This window comes from Psammomys obesus, unplaced genomic scaffold (assembly GCF_907164565.1).
Source record: "Psammomys obesus unplaced genomic scaffold, mPsaObe1.curated_primary_1811, whole genome shotgun sequence".
Taxonomy (NCBI): domain Eukaryota; kingdom Metazoa; phylum Chordata; class Mammalia; order Rodentia; family Muridae; genus Psammomys; species Psammomys obesus.
Window position 1 is genome coordinate 2,904,898 of NW_026585687.1, and position 19,882 is coordinate 2,924,779.

Below are 19,882 nucleotides of genomic sequence, written 5' to 3' on the forward strand. Positions count from 1 at the left end.
CTGAACTAATTTGTTACTATTTTAATAAAATATTTGATCATAAAAGAAAATATACAGAAAATAGTTTATTAGATCACATAAACATAATTAGAATAAAAGTTAAAAAAAAAAAACATATGCCTAACAGGCTTCTATAATTTCTCACAGTTGCCTTACACTGAAAAATATTTAAAATTTTAATGTCATTAAAAAGCACAGAGTATAATACACAACTCTGCTTCTCTATTTCAAGTTTGGCAAAAATTGTAACTCTACTTTGATGCAAGTGAAATCTAAAACATAGCCATGCGATGTAGTGCATGACTTTAAGCCCATCACTCTGAGAGACAGAGGCAGGTGGATATCTGTTAGTTCGAAAGAGGCCAGCCTGGTGTACAAAGTAAGCCCAGTACAGCCAACATTACTGGGAAACCCAAACCCTGTCTTGAAAAATAAAACTAACTTAACTAAATACATACATAGATAAATAAAATAAAGTTAAAATATGGTCATTTTTCTCTTAAGACCCAACTAACCTCCTGCTTTCTATACTTGCCATGTCTATTTTACTGCAAGTGTACCCCTAAACTGTGCACCATCCTGGCATTTTAAGCCATGCGTAAAATAGTATTATACTGCTTATATCATTCTGCAAATTATTGCTCACTGTGGTTTTTTATTCAAAATGTGGTTATCCATGCTTTTCATTTAGCTATCATTCATATATACTGCCATGTAGTATGCCACTACGTGGTTTTGTCATCAGTTATTGGCTTTCTATTTGTAAGATAAAAAAAAAATGTTTAAAAAAAATAAATAAATAAACAAATAAGATAAAAAGATTTCTCTATGAAACCATCACAGTCAATGTTCAATGCCTATTGTTATGTTTTCTCAAATACCACATATTTTAATATAAGTTTTATAACACAAAAACACGGTATAATTTTTACAACAGTTCAACATACCATCTTCATAGTCTTTATGTGCTATTTATATAATCTTATTTTGTTAAGAATCTGACCGTGTTATTGTGAGCTAACTTTCCTCAGGCTGTTTACCAGGAATTTATGTCACTAAATTTTTCTATGGTTGATTATTTCTATTATTCTATGATTATTTTTCTTTTAAAAGCTCAACAGTGTATTTAGTATTATTGTGTATGATGTGGGGGACACACACGTGGAAGTCAGAGGCCAAATGTATGAAGTCCATTCTCTCCTTCTACCTTTATATGGGTTTCCAAGATCAAACTTAGATTTCCAGGCTTATGTGGCAGATACCTATTCAACTATCTTGCCAACCATTTAAAGAAGATTTCTATTTTGCTTTTATCAATTTCACATATGTATACTTTGTCTACATCCTCACCTCCAATTTCCTACCATGTCTGTCCACAATTTAACTGCCCTTAAAAATCTCTCATACATTATTTATGTGTTCCTTTTCTTCTGTGATCTACCAAGATTAACCAGGGCCACCTGTGTAATTGGGGGTTTGGAGCTATCAATTGGAAGGTAGTAGAAACAGTGGAGGGCACACAACTAGGATGGACACACACACACACACACACACACACACAATCTAATGACGTCCAATTGTTCACAGAGAGAAAGGGTAGGATCCTGTGATCCCTCTCCTATTTCCTTCACTGCTGTTGATAGGGCTGGTCTGCTCTGTGCTCAATGCAGGTAACCACAGTTAATGAAAGTGAATGGTTACCGCAGTAGTAGTGAGTGTAGTGAGTGGTATTTCCTTGCCCTTCACTTTCGCTTCAAACTCTTAAAAAGGGCCATGTCCTCCTTCTACCATTTTCTGCATTTTAGGCAGTGACAAGTCTCTGCATCTACCACTGTTCACTGTGGAAGAGGCCTCTCAATTTTCACTATCATTTCATCTTCAGTGTAGCTGAATTCTAAACATGGTTGAGGTGAAAGCACACATCTGTGGGCTGATTCTATAGCTGCTTCTGAAGGATCACTAACACAGAATTACTTCTTCATTTTATTTTGTTTTGCTTTTAAACAGGGTTTCATGTACCCCAAAGTATTCTTGAATTCAGTATGTGACCAAGGCTGGTTCTGAACTTCTGTTCCTCTATCTTCATTTGGGATTACAGGCATGTGCCTCTATACCCAGCTTTCAAGCCAATGTTGTAAAGTTAATTTAAAAAATTATCAACCAAAAGCCAATTCTGAAAAATATAAACTTCCTATAATTGGCAGGATTTTTCAGCCGGAGGAGAAGAAGCATACTATTTACTTACGAAATGTATACCCATTAAACGGATTCAGCTTTGAGAAAATATCTAAGAATTTGCCACAACAGAAGGCTTAAAGCCTTGTATTCTGTCCCTGAGTAGGAAGGAAAAACAAAAGCAACAACAATAAAAACAAAGCTGTTAGTCTCAAGACTAGAATATTGCTAGGGCTTCCATTCATTTTACATACTCTTGAACTTGCTGTTTCGGTTTAACAAAGTTCTCTTTGTGCCTGGTCCCTGGTGGTTCCATTACTTTTACAGCACTCATTGTGCATTTGAAACCACAAAGAGCTATTCTTTAGGCATGTCACATACTTATAAAACTTCATCTTTTCCTAAACACCTTTTGTTTGTTTGTTTTTTTAAGACAAGGTCTTAATCTGTAGCCTAGGCTAACCTCAAATGCACTATACAGTCAAGGCTAGACTCAAACTTACGATTCTCTGACCTTATCATCCCAAGTGCTGAGATTATAGGCATATACTTTTGGCTCTGTAATGTTTCATAGGCTATTCTCTTCCTCTCTTGGTAGGCAAATTTTATTCACATCCTACTATTCCTTCCATTTCAGAAAGGTTTCCCTGAAGTTACTGGCTCTTGTCTAGTCTGGGAACATGTATGATAAATAGCCCTTTTCACTGAAAAGAAAACACTGCCTAGAAATGACAACTCAGCACACACAAGTAATTTAGGAAAAAGTAACAAAAACAAACAAAAACCTCTTTGTGGGACTCTACAAGCCTACCACTCTGGAGGTAGAAACAGGATGATCAGAAGTTCAGCTCTTACTCAGCTGGACTACATTAGACCCTTTCTTTAAATAATAATCTAGAAACCTACAGGCTATTCCAATTACTATATATTCTAGCCAGGCTGGTGGGCCATGTCTATAATCCCACTCACTCAACCAAACTAAAGAAACGTAACGTGTAGCTGTTCACAAATGAAGCATACTTAAAAAATACTGAATAAATAGATTAAATAGCTATTCTTTACCATAAACTTTCCTTCTAATAAAATTCAAAATGATGATGCTGTAAATCTAAATAACTTACTCAGACATGATGCTATTTAAAAAACTACTACATTCCAGTCTAAGAAAATGATTTCATTTTAGTTACCCACAGCTAAGTAAGTTCATATGGCATACTCTTTTTCAATATATTTCATTTATTTTATGATTATGTGTTGCCTGCATGTATATTTATGTGTGTGGGGGGGGGGCATGTGTCTAGTGTGTGTAGTACCTGAGGAGGGCTGTGAATTTCCTGAGACTGGGATTACAGATAGTTCTGAGACACTATGTAGGTGTTAGGAACCTAACTTTCATCTTCTGGAAGAGCAGTCAATGCTCTTAACCACTGAGCCATTTCTCCAGACCCCAATATGGTATATTTCTAAATGGAAAGCATTGAAGTCTAAAGAACAAAATTTTATTTTTCCATCTATTCTAGAATGTATTTTTGATAAAATATACACGTAAATAAGCCAGAAAATTATAAGATACATCTACATTATAAATAACTTCTACATCACTTAACACAAACATTAAAAACAAAAACCTAAACAAGCAGTCCAAGCCTGACTTTTGGGACTCATGACTCTTTCTGTCTGATTTCAAGCACACAACACACTGCCTTCCTACTCTCTAGCCCAGTGCTTTCTATGCCCTTCACATTATGGCATATAAAAAGTAGGATACTTCAGAAATACACCAGAAAAAAAAAAATGGAAACAGCTAGACATTTGCAGAAAGCAATCCAGCTACATATGTCACTTGCACTTCCTGCTCAAAAAAGGAAGGATTAGCCAACTTTCAAAATTAACATTCCTTGACAATTTCATACATGCATCACATCTACCCCCCACTGTCTCCCCTCCAACTCCTCTACATTTGTCTAAGTTTCCTGTAACTCATTTATAGCACTGAATGGTTCTTTTTTCTTTTCAGCTAGAACAGAAAAAAGTAATCCAGCAAGACTATTTCAATGTAATTATTCCCAGGAATACCAATTCACAGCAAGACTACAGAACTCTAAGTAGAAAGGGTGGAAGAAGAAAGCACAGGAGATAACAAGCTTTCTAGTGCTTTATCTCTATAATCACAGTTTTTGCTGTTTTGATGAAAATACTCTTTAATTCTGTTTGGAAGATGAATGCTGATAAAGCTGCTTCAATGGATGGAGTAGCCAAAGAGAAAAAGAAAGAAGGAAATTTGTACTTTAAATTTCATGACTCCCCTGATTTGGAGAATCCAGGGTTTGTGGTTAAGCTGCCACCTGTCTACTCCACAGAGGTACTGAAAAGAGAAGCGTTTATAGAGGAATCACTAAGTTAGTTAGCTGCAGACCTCAGCTCAGTCAAGCTTACTGATGACAAGATCATTCAGCTGCCACCCACATTGCTTTTCTCCTCACAAATGCTTAACTATAACTCCCCAATGCCAAATATTTAGAGTCATTTACAAGTGTGATATTTGGTCCCACCTTCAAGGCTTCTAAACACACAGTGAGCTCGTACTAAGAACATAGAAAGGCTAAGTACTAACTCTTTAGTATATGTAAGGGGAGAAAAACTGAAGCCACTATATAGTAAACACTAAGACTTTTGCTTTCATATAAGGGAGAGAAAAATGGCAAAATGAACTGTACATGTTATAGGGAGGAACCAAGGTAGGTAATTCTAGATTATGAAGAATTAGAAAGGAAAAAGACTAAATGATTAAAATTTGTTCTAATATATATAACTCATTACTTGAAATGCTTCCAGTTTTCCTATGGAGCTAAGTGGAAACCCCACAGAGGCCTTGAGATCAGGCACATTCTGGCCTGTTTCTAGTTCTACCATTCAGTTACAAAAGTAAATTTACCAGTCGTATATTTTAGTATCACTTAAGAACTGTTAGCTATTCACAAAATCAGAATAACTGAGTACAGGTATATACATTTCAATAAATGACTAGCTTTCCTTTTTCTTTCCTCCAAATTACCACACAGAGCAAAATGACTTGCCTACAATGAAACATTAATGGAATATTTGCTCTAACCCTGTATCCTCTTTCCTCCTGGTTCTTAATAACCTAAGCGAAGACATTCCTTTGCATCAACTGGCTAGGATAACAAAGGACAAAACCAAGCACTAATAGACTACAATGTTCTAAGTCAATAAAGGCAATGTTCAACACACTCACTTTCTTCCAGCTTCAGAGAAACTGAAGGGTTGTTTCCTGTTTCATCCACATTTCCTTCTCCACCTCCCCTAGATCTTGAATTCCAGACTTTGATGACTTCAACATCATTGTCACTACCACTTCCACTTGAACTGCTATCCTTTTTCCCTTTTTTGCCCTTTGTTTTCTTCTTTCTAAAAATATTAAAAAAAAAAAAAAGGAAAATGTCATGGTAGGAAAGAATATTAAGGTTATAAGGCCAAATATCTGAAGACAAGCCACAAATCCAGGCTTTTGAATATACCAGCATAGGTAACAGAAATACTCAATTTACTTTGCATACTCATCTGAGCTTAAGCTCACGGAAGTTTCATCAGAATCTGAAGCTATAAATTCATCCATACTATCTTCATCAAAATAACCCTAGACAAAAACAAAGACACATGTTTTAGTGTCAATATATATCTGAAATTCAAATGTTTTACTTCACTTAACTGACATAAAATAAATAAGGAACTATTGAAGATTGGAAGAAATAAGGGCAATTTACCAGGATTATGAAATAGGAGGTCCTGGATGGGATGATGAAAAAGTAGAAGTGAAGAAATCCAAACAAAGTTTGTTGTATTGTATCAAAGTTAATTTCTTGGCTCTGATAAGTTACTATGGCTAAACACGATATTAACATTAGGAGAAATTGAATTAAAGTATAAAGGAACTCCTTGAGCCATTTTTTTGATCTTTCTATGACCATAAAATTATTTCAAATTGAAAAAAAATAATTAAGACAAGTTCTCAGGCGAAACTGGCCTCCCAATGCTGGATCTTACTGTCTCAGCCTTTCAAGTGTGGAGATTACAAATGTGTATCACCAGAGCTTTTGTTTTGTTTTTGTGGAGACAAGGTCTCTTATATTACAGATGGGATATGGACTCCCTTTTGTAGCCAAGGATGACTCTGAATTCAGATATACCTACTTCCACCTCCCAAGTGCTGGGATTGCACATGTGTGCCAGCTGGCCTGGTTTGTGTGGTCCTGGAAATCAAACCCAGAGTATCATGCATGCTGGACACTCTACTTACTGAGCTATATATTTTTTTCAGTATGTGTGTGCATATGTGATTGGGGATCAAAACTAAGGGCCTTTTGCTTAATAGGCAAGAATTCAATTAGTTAGACATATGCCATGACCCCTCTAAAATGTTAAAAGGGCTCAATGCAAGAACATTTAGAACTGGGGATATAGCCCTTTCAGTTCAAAGAAAGTGAATAAATAAATTTAATTAAAGAAGCTAAAAATTTAGTGATCCTATAAGCGTAATAAATTCAGGACACAGAAATAAGCTAGGCATGGTGGCACACACCTGTAATGCCAACACTCAGAGAAGGCAGAAAGAAGAGGATTGCCACAAGTTGAAGGCTAACATGAACTACACTGTTGAGTTCTAGGCCATCCAGGGACACAGAGTAAGACACTATCTCAATAATAACAAAAAGAATATAAATTAACTAAAAATAAAAGAAACTAAATTAATAAGATAGAAAGTTGCTTCAAGTACAGAGAATATAAAAAGTAACATTTAAACAATTTGAAGTACTTGATTTACCTTATTTTCTTTGCTAATGTAGTCCAGCTGCAGACACCAAGGATGAGTCCAAATTCTACTTAACATCTGGAAATCTTGGAAGAGCTTTGCACCTGCCTTTCCTCTTCCACCTTCAGTGCTATTGCCTACACCTGGTCAAAAGAAACTAGTTGATGACACAAGAATTTTCCATTCACACCATGTTGATTCTGTATTAGATTACCTATGATACAGACCCTTTCCTAAATGTGAAATGGCTTATAAAATCTCATTTCTTATGATGAATATTTTGAAAAACATGAATCAAAGAAGATTGTAGGAGAAACCCACTTTACAGAAATGATTAGACTATTAAAGAACAAATATGTAGTAAAGAAATAGATATGATTTGTCTTTTTTTTTTTTCCTTTCTTTCAGGACAAAACTTTATGTAGTCTAAGCTGCCTTGAAACTCCTGATCCTCCTGCTTCTATCACCAAGTGCTGAGAATACAAGTACCACCACATTCAGCAAGATATGCAATTTGGAAAAGTGATGTATTTAGCAATAAAATAGTGCAAGTATAATTTTCTAATTTTAGTCATAACAAAGTCATAATTATTAATACAACTATAATCTGTTGCCTATCCCATAATAGGAAGAACACTGTTATTTTAATTAAGGATCACTAATAATAGATGTTTTTTTCTTTAAGACTTTTGAAATCTCCAAAATTGTATACATGGTCCCTTCCTCTAGTACAGACTAATAAAGCACTGTTCCATTCAGATAGACTTCCAGCAATTCGTTGCAACTATGATGACTCAAAACACTACTTTCAAAAATTGTTTTTGATATAGAAATGTAAATGAAGGAAGAGGAAGAGAATATACAAGGCACACAGATAAACAATAATGATCTTACTACTATGGGAAGAAGGGGGGAAAAACAGACACCTGAAATCCATAGAAATATAGAATTGTAAGAAACAGGGTGGTAGAGAAAATGAAGAGATGGAGGACAATAGGTACAAAATTTCAGTCATGCATGAAACTCTTCAAACATAATAATGCACATAAGGACTATAGTTAATATACTATAATGGAAGCTTTGGGTTCTTTGTAAACGCAGTTATGTTACAATGCTTTTGTTTTAATCCCAAGCATGGGATTTTAGTTAGGCTATAGTTTGTCCACACCTCTTAATTTTCTTGTGGAGGGGTGTGGCTTTTGTCAGCTGGAAGCAACCTGCCACATGACCTGCCACATGACACATGGAGAAAGGTGTGGTCTAGTACTCTGAGATCATGAAGGAGGGTCCAGAAAGAGAAAGGGTGGTGTGTGGTGTTGGCATGGGACGAGTAGCAGTTTAGAGAGACCAGAGACGGACCGTGTAGGGGTTTGAGGCAGACAGATGAATAGAAACAGTTTGAAGTGAAGCAGCTTGGAGCAGATAGAGAGACTGCTGGCTGCATCTGTTGTTTATGGAGATTTGTAGAGCTCTAAAAGAACCCACCAACCCGAAACAGCCAGGAGATATAAAGGGGTCTATGCCCCCTCTCCCCATTAACCTTTTTTCACTCCTACTTAGGACTGTGGGGATGGCAGAAGGGAGGTAGAGGCCTAAATACGCCAAATAAAGTAGAATTTAAAAATGAGCACTACAATATATGATATACTTTAAATGGCTAAATGCCTTTAAGTACTTTTACTTACACAAAACATGTAAGAAAACGATAGTTACATATGATCAGCTATATTATCTTGCTATGTAGATGTACACATTAAAATATATTGTACACCATAAATATATACAATAAAAAGAAAATGTTTTGTGTCATTTTAGCCTTTGTTATTGAGGCTTCTCTTATTCTATAAAATATATAGAAAGTCTATTCCGGATGATGTTCTACATGAACTTGAATGGGTTCTATGAATGTTGGACAGTGTGCAATGAAGGTGTCTTTTTTTCCAGTGAAGGTGTTTATAATGTCATTCAAGTCATACAGGATCGATCACTTAGGATCATTAGCAGAACCACTGAGGATCTGCTTAGCTGTTCTAGAAATCACGAAAGCCTTTTCTGTTTCTTGGGAATTATTGGCTAAAAAAGAAAAAAAAATGAGGGGTATTTAAAGCGAGAAAATTTGGGGCCAATGAGAGACTGGAAAAGAGAACTGTTACTGAGTCTGACAAAATAAATTTGATCCCTGGGATCCACACATGGTAGAAGAAAACTGAAGTCTTACATTCTGTTCTCTAATCTCCACAAAAATGTCATGGTCTTCTACATGTGTACACATATACATACAAAATAAATAGATGTAATAAAAAAAGAACTGAAAGTCAGATAGGGTGGTTAAAGCCAGCTTTGGCTAGATAGCACACTTGAGGCCAATTTGGGCTATGGGAGACCTTCTCTCAAAAAAACCACCCCCCCAAAAATCTGGAAACACCTTATAGGAGCTAGGTGAACACTTAAGTTTATCTCAAAATATGTACTAACGAATAATCCCCTTTTAACATGAAAATCTGATTTTATATCCTCTAATTTGTCTTAAGATTTAATTAGTTGGAATCAAGAGAATTGAATAAACATTCAGGACAGCCTGAAAATGCAAACCATCACACTCCTAACATGAAGTGCCCAAAAGAAATCTAATCAATAATAAATGGAAAGAATACCAGATAGTAAATTAGCTCACATCGAAGGCTCTATAAAGTTGAAGAAAGTGGCTTACTTAACATGTATAAATACATATTATGACAGTTAAAACTGAAATCTTTTTCAAGCATATCTCATTTTTTCCCAGCATATTTTCATTGGCTTTACTATCCAGGCATTGCACATGACAACTACCATTATTAAACTGTCCCACAAAGCAGTCATGCTAAATGCTGGGATGTGATTACTTTGACATGCAAGGAAAGGTGAAGAAATAAGAGACTACAGAGATATTGTTCACATCACCAAACATTTCAACACAAGTCTATGCTCTATGTAATTTAAGAGTTTAAATTGCCCTCTGAAAGACTCTACCTAGCAGTGTATCAAAGCAGATATTAAGACTCATAACCAAACCTTCGGCAGAGTGCAGGGAATCATATGAAAGAAGGGGAAGTTAATATGACCTGGAGAGGACAGAAGCTCCACAAGGACCAAATATATCAGGGCACAGAGGTCTTTTCTGAGACTGTCTCTCCAACCAAGGACCATGTATGGATATAACCTAGAACCCCTGCTCGGATACAGCCCATGGTAGCTCAGTATCCATGTGGGCACCCTAGTAAGGGGAATAGGGACTGTCTCTGACATGAACTCAATGGCTGGCTCTTTGACGTCCCCCCCCACAACCCCAAGGGAGGAGCAGGCTTACTAGGCCACAGAAGAGGACATTGCAGTCAGTCCTGTAGAGACCTGATAAGCTAGGGTCACATGGAAGGGGAGGAGGACCTTCCCTGTCAGTGGACTTGGAAAGGAACAGGGAGAAGATGAGGGAAGGATGATAGGATTAGGAGGGAATGAGGGAGGGGGCTATAGCTGGGACACAAAGTAAATAACCTGTGATTAATATAAAAAATAAAAATTATTATAAAAATAGTTTAAATTACATGTAAACTGAAGGATCCCAGAATAATAAAATCTGTAGGCTCTAATTCTTAGAGGAAAATTAATCCTTAGCCTAAACCTCTAAGGAAATCATTAATAGTCAAAGGAATATCAGGAACAATGATCAAAAGTGCTTCAGTACATGGGGCAACAAGAAAGCATGACTAAAAACCAACAGAAACATGGAAAAAAGATGAAAAAAAGCATTGGGCCTTAAGAGGAATGAATGATCAAATAGCTAAAGCAACTATAGTTAAAGAAATGCTACAGAAAAGTTTGAAATTATAAAAACACCAAGATTATAAATATTAAGTAACAGAATAACTGAATATAACTTTCTGAAAAAAAGTCACTGCGTTTTTCTTTCAAAGACTTATTAAAGTAGGGAATCATGGTGCATGCCTTTAATTCCAGTACTCAAGAGGCAGAGAGAGCAAGAGAATCATCTTGAGATACACATTAAGACCTTGTTTCTCTGCTAAAAAGTTTTATGGAGATAGAATGTATATAGAGACCTGATAGACTAGGGTCAGATGGAATGGGAGGCAGACCTCCCTTATCATTAGCCTGGAGGAAGAGCATAGGAGAAGAAGAAAGAGGGAGGGTGAGATTGATAAGGGATGAGGAGGGGGCTACAGCTGGGATATAAAGTTAATGAACTATAATTACTAAAAATTAAATTAAAACATTACAAATTAAGAGTATAAAATCCAAGCCAGCCAGTGGTGGCACACACCTTTAATCCCAGCTCTCAGGAGGAAGAGGCAGGCAGATCGCTTGATTTTGAGCCCAGCCTGGTCTACAGAGTGAGTTCCAGGACAGTGAAGGCTACACATAAAAACCCTGTGTAAACAAACAAAAAAAACAGAAACAAACAAAACATTACTGCATTAAGTTTGTCCTCTGAGTCTAGCACTGACAGTAAACACTGCAATTTTCAACATAATTATTTTGCTCAAATGCAAAAGGAAAAAGGAAAAACCATGGCAAAATTACTAAGACCATATTCTTCAGAAAAAATAGCTCTTCATAGAGAAGATTAAAACAACTGAATGCATTTGTTACCTGTTAAGTGATCTAAGTAGTACTGATAGAGCTTGCACTGAATAGCAGTCATTCTCACAGCTAGCACATATTCATGTTTTGGAGGCAAGAACTTTGTTAATGCTGTGTAATCTTTCCTCTGAAATTAACAAGACAAAGAATGCAAATCAATTATCTAAATATGCAACAAGAATGAACTGCTTGAGGAACTGTCAGTGTTTAGAGTTGAAAGACATAAGTCAATTATTTTCTTAAAAAATATTTACCCTTTCAAATCATAACAAGGACCACATATGATTATACTTAATGTATTTCATCTGACTCAAAAATATGCTACTTTCTTAACAGCAACAACTAAAAGATATTGTAACATGCCCAACAGGTTTTAACAATTGGCCATATGATCACTTACGAAAATGAAAAGTTTTTAAGATATTCTTTGTATTAAAAAAAAAATGCCACAAATTGGGGAAGTCATATAGTCATGTGAAAGATAATACTATCAAAAATAGTTTGTTTTTCACATAGCAAACCATAAGAATCAAAAGTGTCATATAGCCAAGTGTTGTGGTACATGCCTGTGATTTTAACCGTTGAAAGGCTGAGGCACAATGATCAATGGTTCCAGGCCAGTCTAGGCTATATAAGCTACATAAAGAAAACCCACCTCAAAGGAGAAAAGAAAGAAACAAAAGAAAACAAAATCTCAGGCAGATCTCTGAGTTTGAGTTCAGCCTGGTCTATAGTGCAAGTTCCAAGACAGCCAAGGCTACCCAAAAAAAACTTCACCTCAAGAAACAAAAATAAACCAAACAAACAGAAGTATCGCTTTTACTTTGTCCCTTGAGTTTTTAGCATTGAGAGTAATAATACAAGCTGAGTTACATGTCAAACAAAAACACCCAACTTCTGAAGCGAAGTTTTGCCCTTCTGAGAAATGAAGCAAAAACTATTTTATTAGAGGGACAGCAAAAATACAAATAAAAACACTACAAATACTAAGAATTGCTAAATACAAATAACTACCTAAACAGAAAAATGAACTTATTGCTTGGGTTGTAACAGCAATACAGAAACAAAGTGCTTAATAGTACATGTAGCTAACCTGATCAAACATGATTATCATTTATGATATAGCATTATCGCCACTCTAAATGAGAGCCTATGTCATTGTTGAACATTTTTGTAGCTACTTTAAGTGTCTAGTGTCTTAAAGGAGAATAGAGATCTTGAAATCTCTGAATTGATACCTCCATCTCTACAGACTTATCTATAATGTAGATTCACAAACAGTATTTTCAATAACACTATTAACATGCTCAGTATATAACCAAAAGTAATAAAAGTGGTGAACGCATCAGCACACGTGTGTGTCTGTGAAAGGATGTCCTGAATGAAGTATAAATGCATGTATGAACGATGTGTGTGTCACAGCACGTATATGGAATTCAGAGGACAACTCTGGTAGAAAAGGTTTTTTCTTTCCACCTTTACACTGACTCCAGGGATCAATTAAACTCTGGTTGACAGGATTGTATAGCAAGCACCTTTACCCACTAAGCCATCTTGCCAGCCCCTAAAACTGTTTCTTCAAGATTACTTTAATTAATACTATCCTCTACTACAGCTATTGCAGACAGTGAGGTTTTGAATAGCATGCCATAGCATAGATTAGATTTTCTTAATCAGAACAGCTCTACTCTTCCTCTTAATCAACTGCGTTCTCAAACTGTAAAACATACTACAAGTGCAAATGGTTGATGAATCTTTAAATCAATGCATAGAGATATATTTACATAATTAAAAAAGAGAAAATGAAGCAAAGTAATTCAACCTTAAACTCAGAAAATGATTTGGGATTGCATTATCATTGTTATTGTGGAATATGTCTGTACCTGAACACATCCAGCTAACATCTCATACAGAATATGAGCACGTTTTTTCATCACTCTCACATCTACCATGGTAGAATCTGCACACTGTCCATTCTGGATTGGATTTATAAATCTATTCCTAAACTCCTTGATGGATCCAAGCAAATTTTCCTTGATAAAGTTGACCATGCAGTGATCTAAAAGATAAGACATTAATTCATTAATAACATTAATGATGGAAACTTTCAGAAAAATTCCCCAACATATTGCTCATGCCAAATGCTCATCTCAAAGAAGTCTTATAAGAAAAAACAAGGGGGGGCAGGAGGGGAGGGGTAGGGGAAAAAGCTAAGCTTAGGATAAAAATGGGTTGTAAAACTGATCTAAAGCTAGTTATATTATAGGAGAAATGAAAGAAACTATCCATAAGTCTAGAGTTATTTAAAAAAAAAAGTTAATTCTAACTGTAACATGTAAAATATAAAAAAAGTACATGTAAACTATAACATCTAAAACATAAAACAAGTACATGTAACTGTAATGATGATTTTATGGCCAGTGAGGGCACTTTGTAAAGAAAATACTAAGTACCACATAAAAATAATAAAAGTAGATAATAAGCTACTGTGGCTAAGTTATATAGCTAATGCAGTTCTTGATTTAGCTGCGGAAGCCTTTAATGGTGCCACCAATTGTCCTATATGAAACAGCATTACAATGTAAAATAACATTTGTATAAAAAGGAAAATAGAAGAGAAGTGGAAAGAATGAACAAACCAAGAAGAAGCCTAACATAATCGAATATGTGAAACTCTATAAAGCCAATTGCAACTACACATGAAATGAGGGAAGTTCACAAGGGACGTCTCCATGTATTGAGGTCTGAGCAAATGCTACTCTGCTAAAGATTTAGTAGAATTCTTTTTTTTTTTCTTTCTCATCTCCACATTCCAATATATATATATATATATTACAAGGGAGAAAAGGTCTCACTATGTATTACTGGCTATTCTTGAACTTACAAACATACACCTGCCACTGCCTCCTCAGTGATGGGACTAAAGGTGTAAACTATCACACACAGCCTTTTTTGTTTCCTTACCTATATTTCCTCCAAACTGGATACATATCCTTATAAGACATCATGAATAAGGACACACATATTTTGTATATTTTGGGGCAATCATTAAAGAATTTTGATACTTTTTTAGTATTTAAATTTCCTTATTTATATCTGAACACTGACAACAGCATATGTCTTGACAAGGGTTTCCTACTCAAATTATAGCATTTCACTTAAAAAGCATGTTGTTCTTTAAGAATCAGCTCTAGATTACAGGCAGGGACTTACAACAAACAGAAGAAAGAGAAATAGTGAAAGTTACTAAAAGTCAACAGCAACAGTCTAACAGCATAATGCCATATATTAACTCACACTCAATTAGGTTATTTTGAAGTGGTGTTCCTGTTAAAATAATCCTCCTCCTTGATCGTATAGAATTCATAGCTTTTGAAACAGCAGATGCTTCATTTTTTAGAATATGGCCTTCATCACAAACAACAAAATCAGGGCCTATAAAAATATACACAAAACAATAATTACAACATAATGAAAGCATAAAACAAAAAAGGTTGTTCCTGCAAGTATCTACAGTTTATCATTTTACACCACTGATAGTGAAGGAAGATAAAGCAACATCATTACATGCTATTCTGTATGGCTGAAATGGCACTAATTAGTTTTAATCAAATCCACATGGCCGAGTATCAAAGTACTCATATAAATAGTATGTAAGAAGGAGAGAGCTTGAAGATTTTACCAACACAGGGGGGCATGGTGACACAAACCTTTAATCCCAGCACTCAAGAGGCAGAGGCAGAGGCAGGCAGATCTCTGAGGCTGAGGTCAGTCTGGTCTACAGGGTTCCAGGAGAGCCAGGGCTACACAGAGAAAGACTATCTTGAAAAAACAAAAACAAAAACCAAACAACAGAAGTATTTTCCAACAGTAAAAAGAGAAATACTAATCTCCAACAGATTTGGGTATTTCATGAAAGAAATAGCTTTTGAGGGAAGAAAAAAAAAGACCTCTTTTGATATGTTAGAATGATTATATAGCACTTTGAACAAAAGGAAAATATCTTTAAAGATAATATTTTAGTATTAGATCTCATTAAAATTATTGCCAAAAACAAAGAAGAGTTTAAATATATATGAAAAGACAAATAACAAATGATACAATAAATAAAACAGAATCTGAACGAAGAGGTGGCTCAGTAGTTAAAAAAAATTGCTTCAACCATCCAAAACTTTGGTTCCAAGAGACAGGACATTCTTCTGGCCTCCACAAGTAAAGGCATGAACCTGGTACACAAGAATACATGCAGGCAAAACACCCATACACATAAATAAAGACAATACCTTAACAAAGAAATAATATAATCACAAGAAGCCACGCAACATTTGAGCTTATTTCAAATAGCAAAGACTAACTGCTAGAAACATTTTAATTAATAAAGTTAAGCAGGTTGTTAAATGGGTATGGACAGGGGAAAAAAATGCCTTTCTTCCAACAAAAGATCACGTATTTCAGTGACTCTCCAAAAATATATTATTGGCTTATTATCCAGTCATGAATGCATATTCTCCATTTTAATTTCCAGGAATTTATCTGATATATATACTGTTGGTATAATGTTCTTATGGAATAAATACAATTTACCCTTGTTCATTGAAATGCTGATTTCTCTTCCCCACTACGTGGTTTCAATCTGGACACTGCATTGTGATGCTTATCCTAAGCATCACCTGACTCAAATTTGTGTAAACATGCCACCCTCTGTATTGTCAATTAAACAACCAGCCAGTCCTGTCCAATGGAGAGAACAGCTGGTCCAGAGGGGAGGAGAAGGAAGCGAGTGGAAGGAGGAGAGCAGATATCAGCAGGACAGGACTTTGAACCACAAAGAGAGATGAACCAGGCCTAAGATATGACTAAAAGCAAGTATAATGGGTGAAATCTGAGTGGTAGGAAACTATATGGGCTTGGAGGTTTAGGATGGAATAATTATTACCCCGCATTGTGCTCTAGTTTAATTAAATAAATCCTAGTCTCTATGTGGTGATTTGGGTATATAGCTGGTTTAGGAATAACTGCTGCTTAACTAAAAGATAAATCAATAGTAAATATTAATATTTGACAACATATACTTTCACAAGTGATCAAAACAGAAAAAAAAGGTTGTGGGGGGGCAATTAGAAACATCTTCAAATCTGTGAAAGGAGATCTACCAAAGAGAGTGAGTTCAAATATGGTTTAATGGAGTAATTTATAGAGCTAGAATTAATGATGTGCATCTCTATATACAGACCTCAAAAGATATGCAAAATAGAAACATCCCTTTCTTGTCAAAGTTGAAAACTCATTTAATATACCTAAACCTACTAAATTCTATGGAGTATCATGGCTTTACAACAAAACTTTTGTTATCTAGATTTAATCATCACAGCTTTTCTTGTTTATTACCTCCGAGGAAAGAAATAATTAATGAACATTTTGACTAATTTCCATTCAAACATGAAACAAAAATTAAAAGATCTTATTAGTGAATTTGTAAGATTAAGATAAAAATGTCAGAAGATGAGAAAAATAAAATCAATTTTAATTTCTCCCAGTATTATAATTTTGCTATGAAAATTTTACTATTAAGGTGAAAAGTGGCCTGATTCTGCCTTTTCCAACTTTTGGAAGCACCAAATAATGAATGCTCTCTCAGTGTGATCATTATGCTTTGCTGAAACACAGCTGCGCTTCAAGGAATGATGGAATAAAAAGAAATGATCTTTCTTCCCTCCCCATGCTCTGGAGAGAAGTCACACAATAATTCTTAATCTCCTGCAAGCCATCTTTAGGTGTTGTGGTATTCCATGACATTGGGCAGCTTATCCCTTAAATTGAAGAGGAAAAAAATTGTGATTGCTAGAAAACTACTTCTTCTCACCTGTTCCTGTCACTCCCCATTACCCCAGAACTATGAAAAGAGAAAAAATACCTGAATTTCCCAAGGGTTTGGATTGCAGCCATAGAAAAAGCAACAGGTAACAACAAAATTTATTGTATGATATTCATTTACTCTTATGAGCACATGAAAGTTATTATACGTTGTACTTTTTAAGAGGACTTTTTTTTTTCTGAAACAGAGTCTCATATATACCAAGCAGTCTTGGAATCCACTAAATACATGAGAATGACCTTGATTACTGGTCCTCCTACCTCCACCTCACAAGTCCTGCAATTGCAGAAATGTGCCACTGAAATTAGTGTTCAAGTTTGCACTTTAAGGCAGTAAGTATCTTGCTGAGCATCAACAGCCCAGACAAAATTCTAAATTTGAAGTATCAGTTCCTACTGAATGCATACGACTTTCTCAGAATCATAAAGACAGAAAATGAATCCAAGAAAAACTATGCTAAGTCTATACTTATTTCCATTATGAAATTCATTTATATTTAAATAATTACCTCAAATGCGCTGGAGGGCATCTATACTAATACCCAATGTTAATAAGGTATGTGCATACCCACAAGGGGGGAAATATTGAGAGAGATTGATTGATTGATTGATTGATTTTGCCCTAGGAAAAGTCTTACAATTATCTGACATAATATGAGTGTTTTCTCTAGAAACTTCAGAATACCCAGCCTATGCTAATACTATGGCTTATGATAAGGTGCTAAAAATCTTTTAAAGATCTACAGGAACTGGAAATTTAGATCATACAGACAGGAGGTTAACCAGCCCTACATAACCAAGTCCAAAGCAAGCTGGAAGGCTGACAATACCCTATGCATAGTTATACATCATGACTGGAAGAAGCTAGCTCCCATCTACGACGTTACCAGAAGATCACCACCTGAGCCAACCCAGAAACTACTCAGTCCTGTCATGTGTGTCTTTTCCTGCTGTTAACCTTAATTTGTATTATTTCAGTATAGGAAGCCATAAGTATCCACAGAATAAGGACTTCAGGCTTTCCTGTGTCTTTCCAGTGAATTATTAAATCTGAAGGGAGCAGACCTTATTGCTCAAATACAATAATACTTTGAATATAGTTCATACACATACATACAGATCTTTGTTTTCGGAAGTTAAAAACTTAAAAATATTCTTGTAAAAGCACAAAATAAATTAGAACACTCAAACAGAGCAATGTAAGCACATTAAACAGAAAAGCACTAATTAATGTTTCTTTTTTAGTATGTATGTTCCCATGTCACCTATTGATATTTTGAAAAACCAGAGTCATGCCTAAGGGATGCAGCACAGTGGAGAGAGCCCTAGATTTAAGCCTCACAAGAGCAACATTTAAATGACTGTAGTCACCCTGTGACACATGTATGAATCCAATACAAAAACAGAGAAGCTGAGCTCAGGGTGTATTATCTAACTACTCTAGTCAACCTAAACAGCTGCCATGCTAATATCTTCTCCCAATTTTCCAGATTCTCACCTGACAACCTTCTTCTCCCACCCTACAACCTCCTCTCTCTAAGACTATGATACCTCAAAACTGCTTGTCTGATCCAGACATATAGCTTTTGTCCTAGGCTTGAATTAGGATATTTCTTCTACATTACACAAACCCAGGTTTTCAAATAGCCAACTGCCCTATAATCTTTGGTGCAATCAATTTACATCAAACCACTTGGAAAAAAAATTATTATTTCACATATATCTTCTAATAAATTGAGAATTTAGACTCTGTTATTGATGGAAAGGGAATTTACATATAACGTTATTACTACCACTAAATCTTAGATGTTATATTTTGATACATTTCTTTTGGTTATATGTTATACATGGTAAATATTGTAAGACATTCACTGCAATACAAATAGTTTGACACTTCAAACTATTTCTAATATTAAGAAAAGGTGACACAGGGAGGATCAAACATTCAAGGCCAACCAGGACTACATTGAAACAACCTGTCACAAACTAAACACAATACAACACTAACAGAGGAAGCAAAAAATAACTTTGGCATTGAATTTAAAAAATTAACCAACAAGAGGACCAGGGGGATGGCTTAAAGCCTAAAAACACATGCTGCTTTTTGCACAGGACCTAGATTCAGTTGCTAGAACCCACATATCAGACCATAACTATCTATAATTTTAGTTATGAAAAATCAAATGCCTTCTTCAGGCCTCTTCAGGCAACAGGCACACACGTTACATAGGTAAATATAAACATGTAGACTACACAATTAAGCATGTAAGCAGTTTTTAAGCATAACTTAAAAATTAAACAAAGATGCCAAAACCATACAATGGAAAAAAGATAGCATCTTCAACAAATGGTGCTGGTCCAACTGGA

At 35.3% G+C, this 19,882-nt stretch overlaps 1 protein-coding gene across 3 annotated transcripts in view; it reads right to left on the reverse strand.

The window, feature by feature from the left end:
* Atrx (ATRX chromatin remodeler) overlaps positions 1-19,882 on the reverse strand; it is a 157,812-nt gene that overhangs the window by 36,803 nt on the left and 101,127 nt on the right. For all 3 annotated transcript variants that reach the window (XM_055592594.1, XM_055592586.1, XM_055592578.1), the window contains 6 exons: positions 14,939-15,076; positions 13,525-13,700; positions 11,651-11,768; positions 7,019-7,149; positions 5,745-5,833; positions 5,432-5,604 (listed from right to left, as the gene is read on the reverse strand). In XM_055592594.1, the coding sequence (XP_055448569.1) occupies positions 5,432-5,604; positions 5,745-5,833; positions 7,019-7,149; positions 11,651-11,768; positions 13,525-13,700; positions 14,939-15,076 (825 nt within the window). The remainder of the gene's footprint in view (positions 1-5,431; positions 5,605-5,744; positions 5,834-7,018; positions 7,150-11,650; positions 11,769-13,524; positions 13,701-14,938; positions 15,077-19,882) is intronic.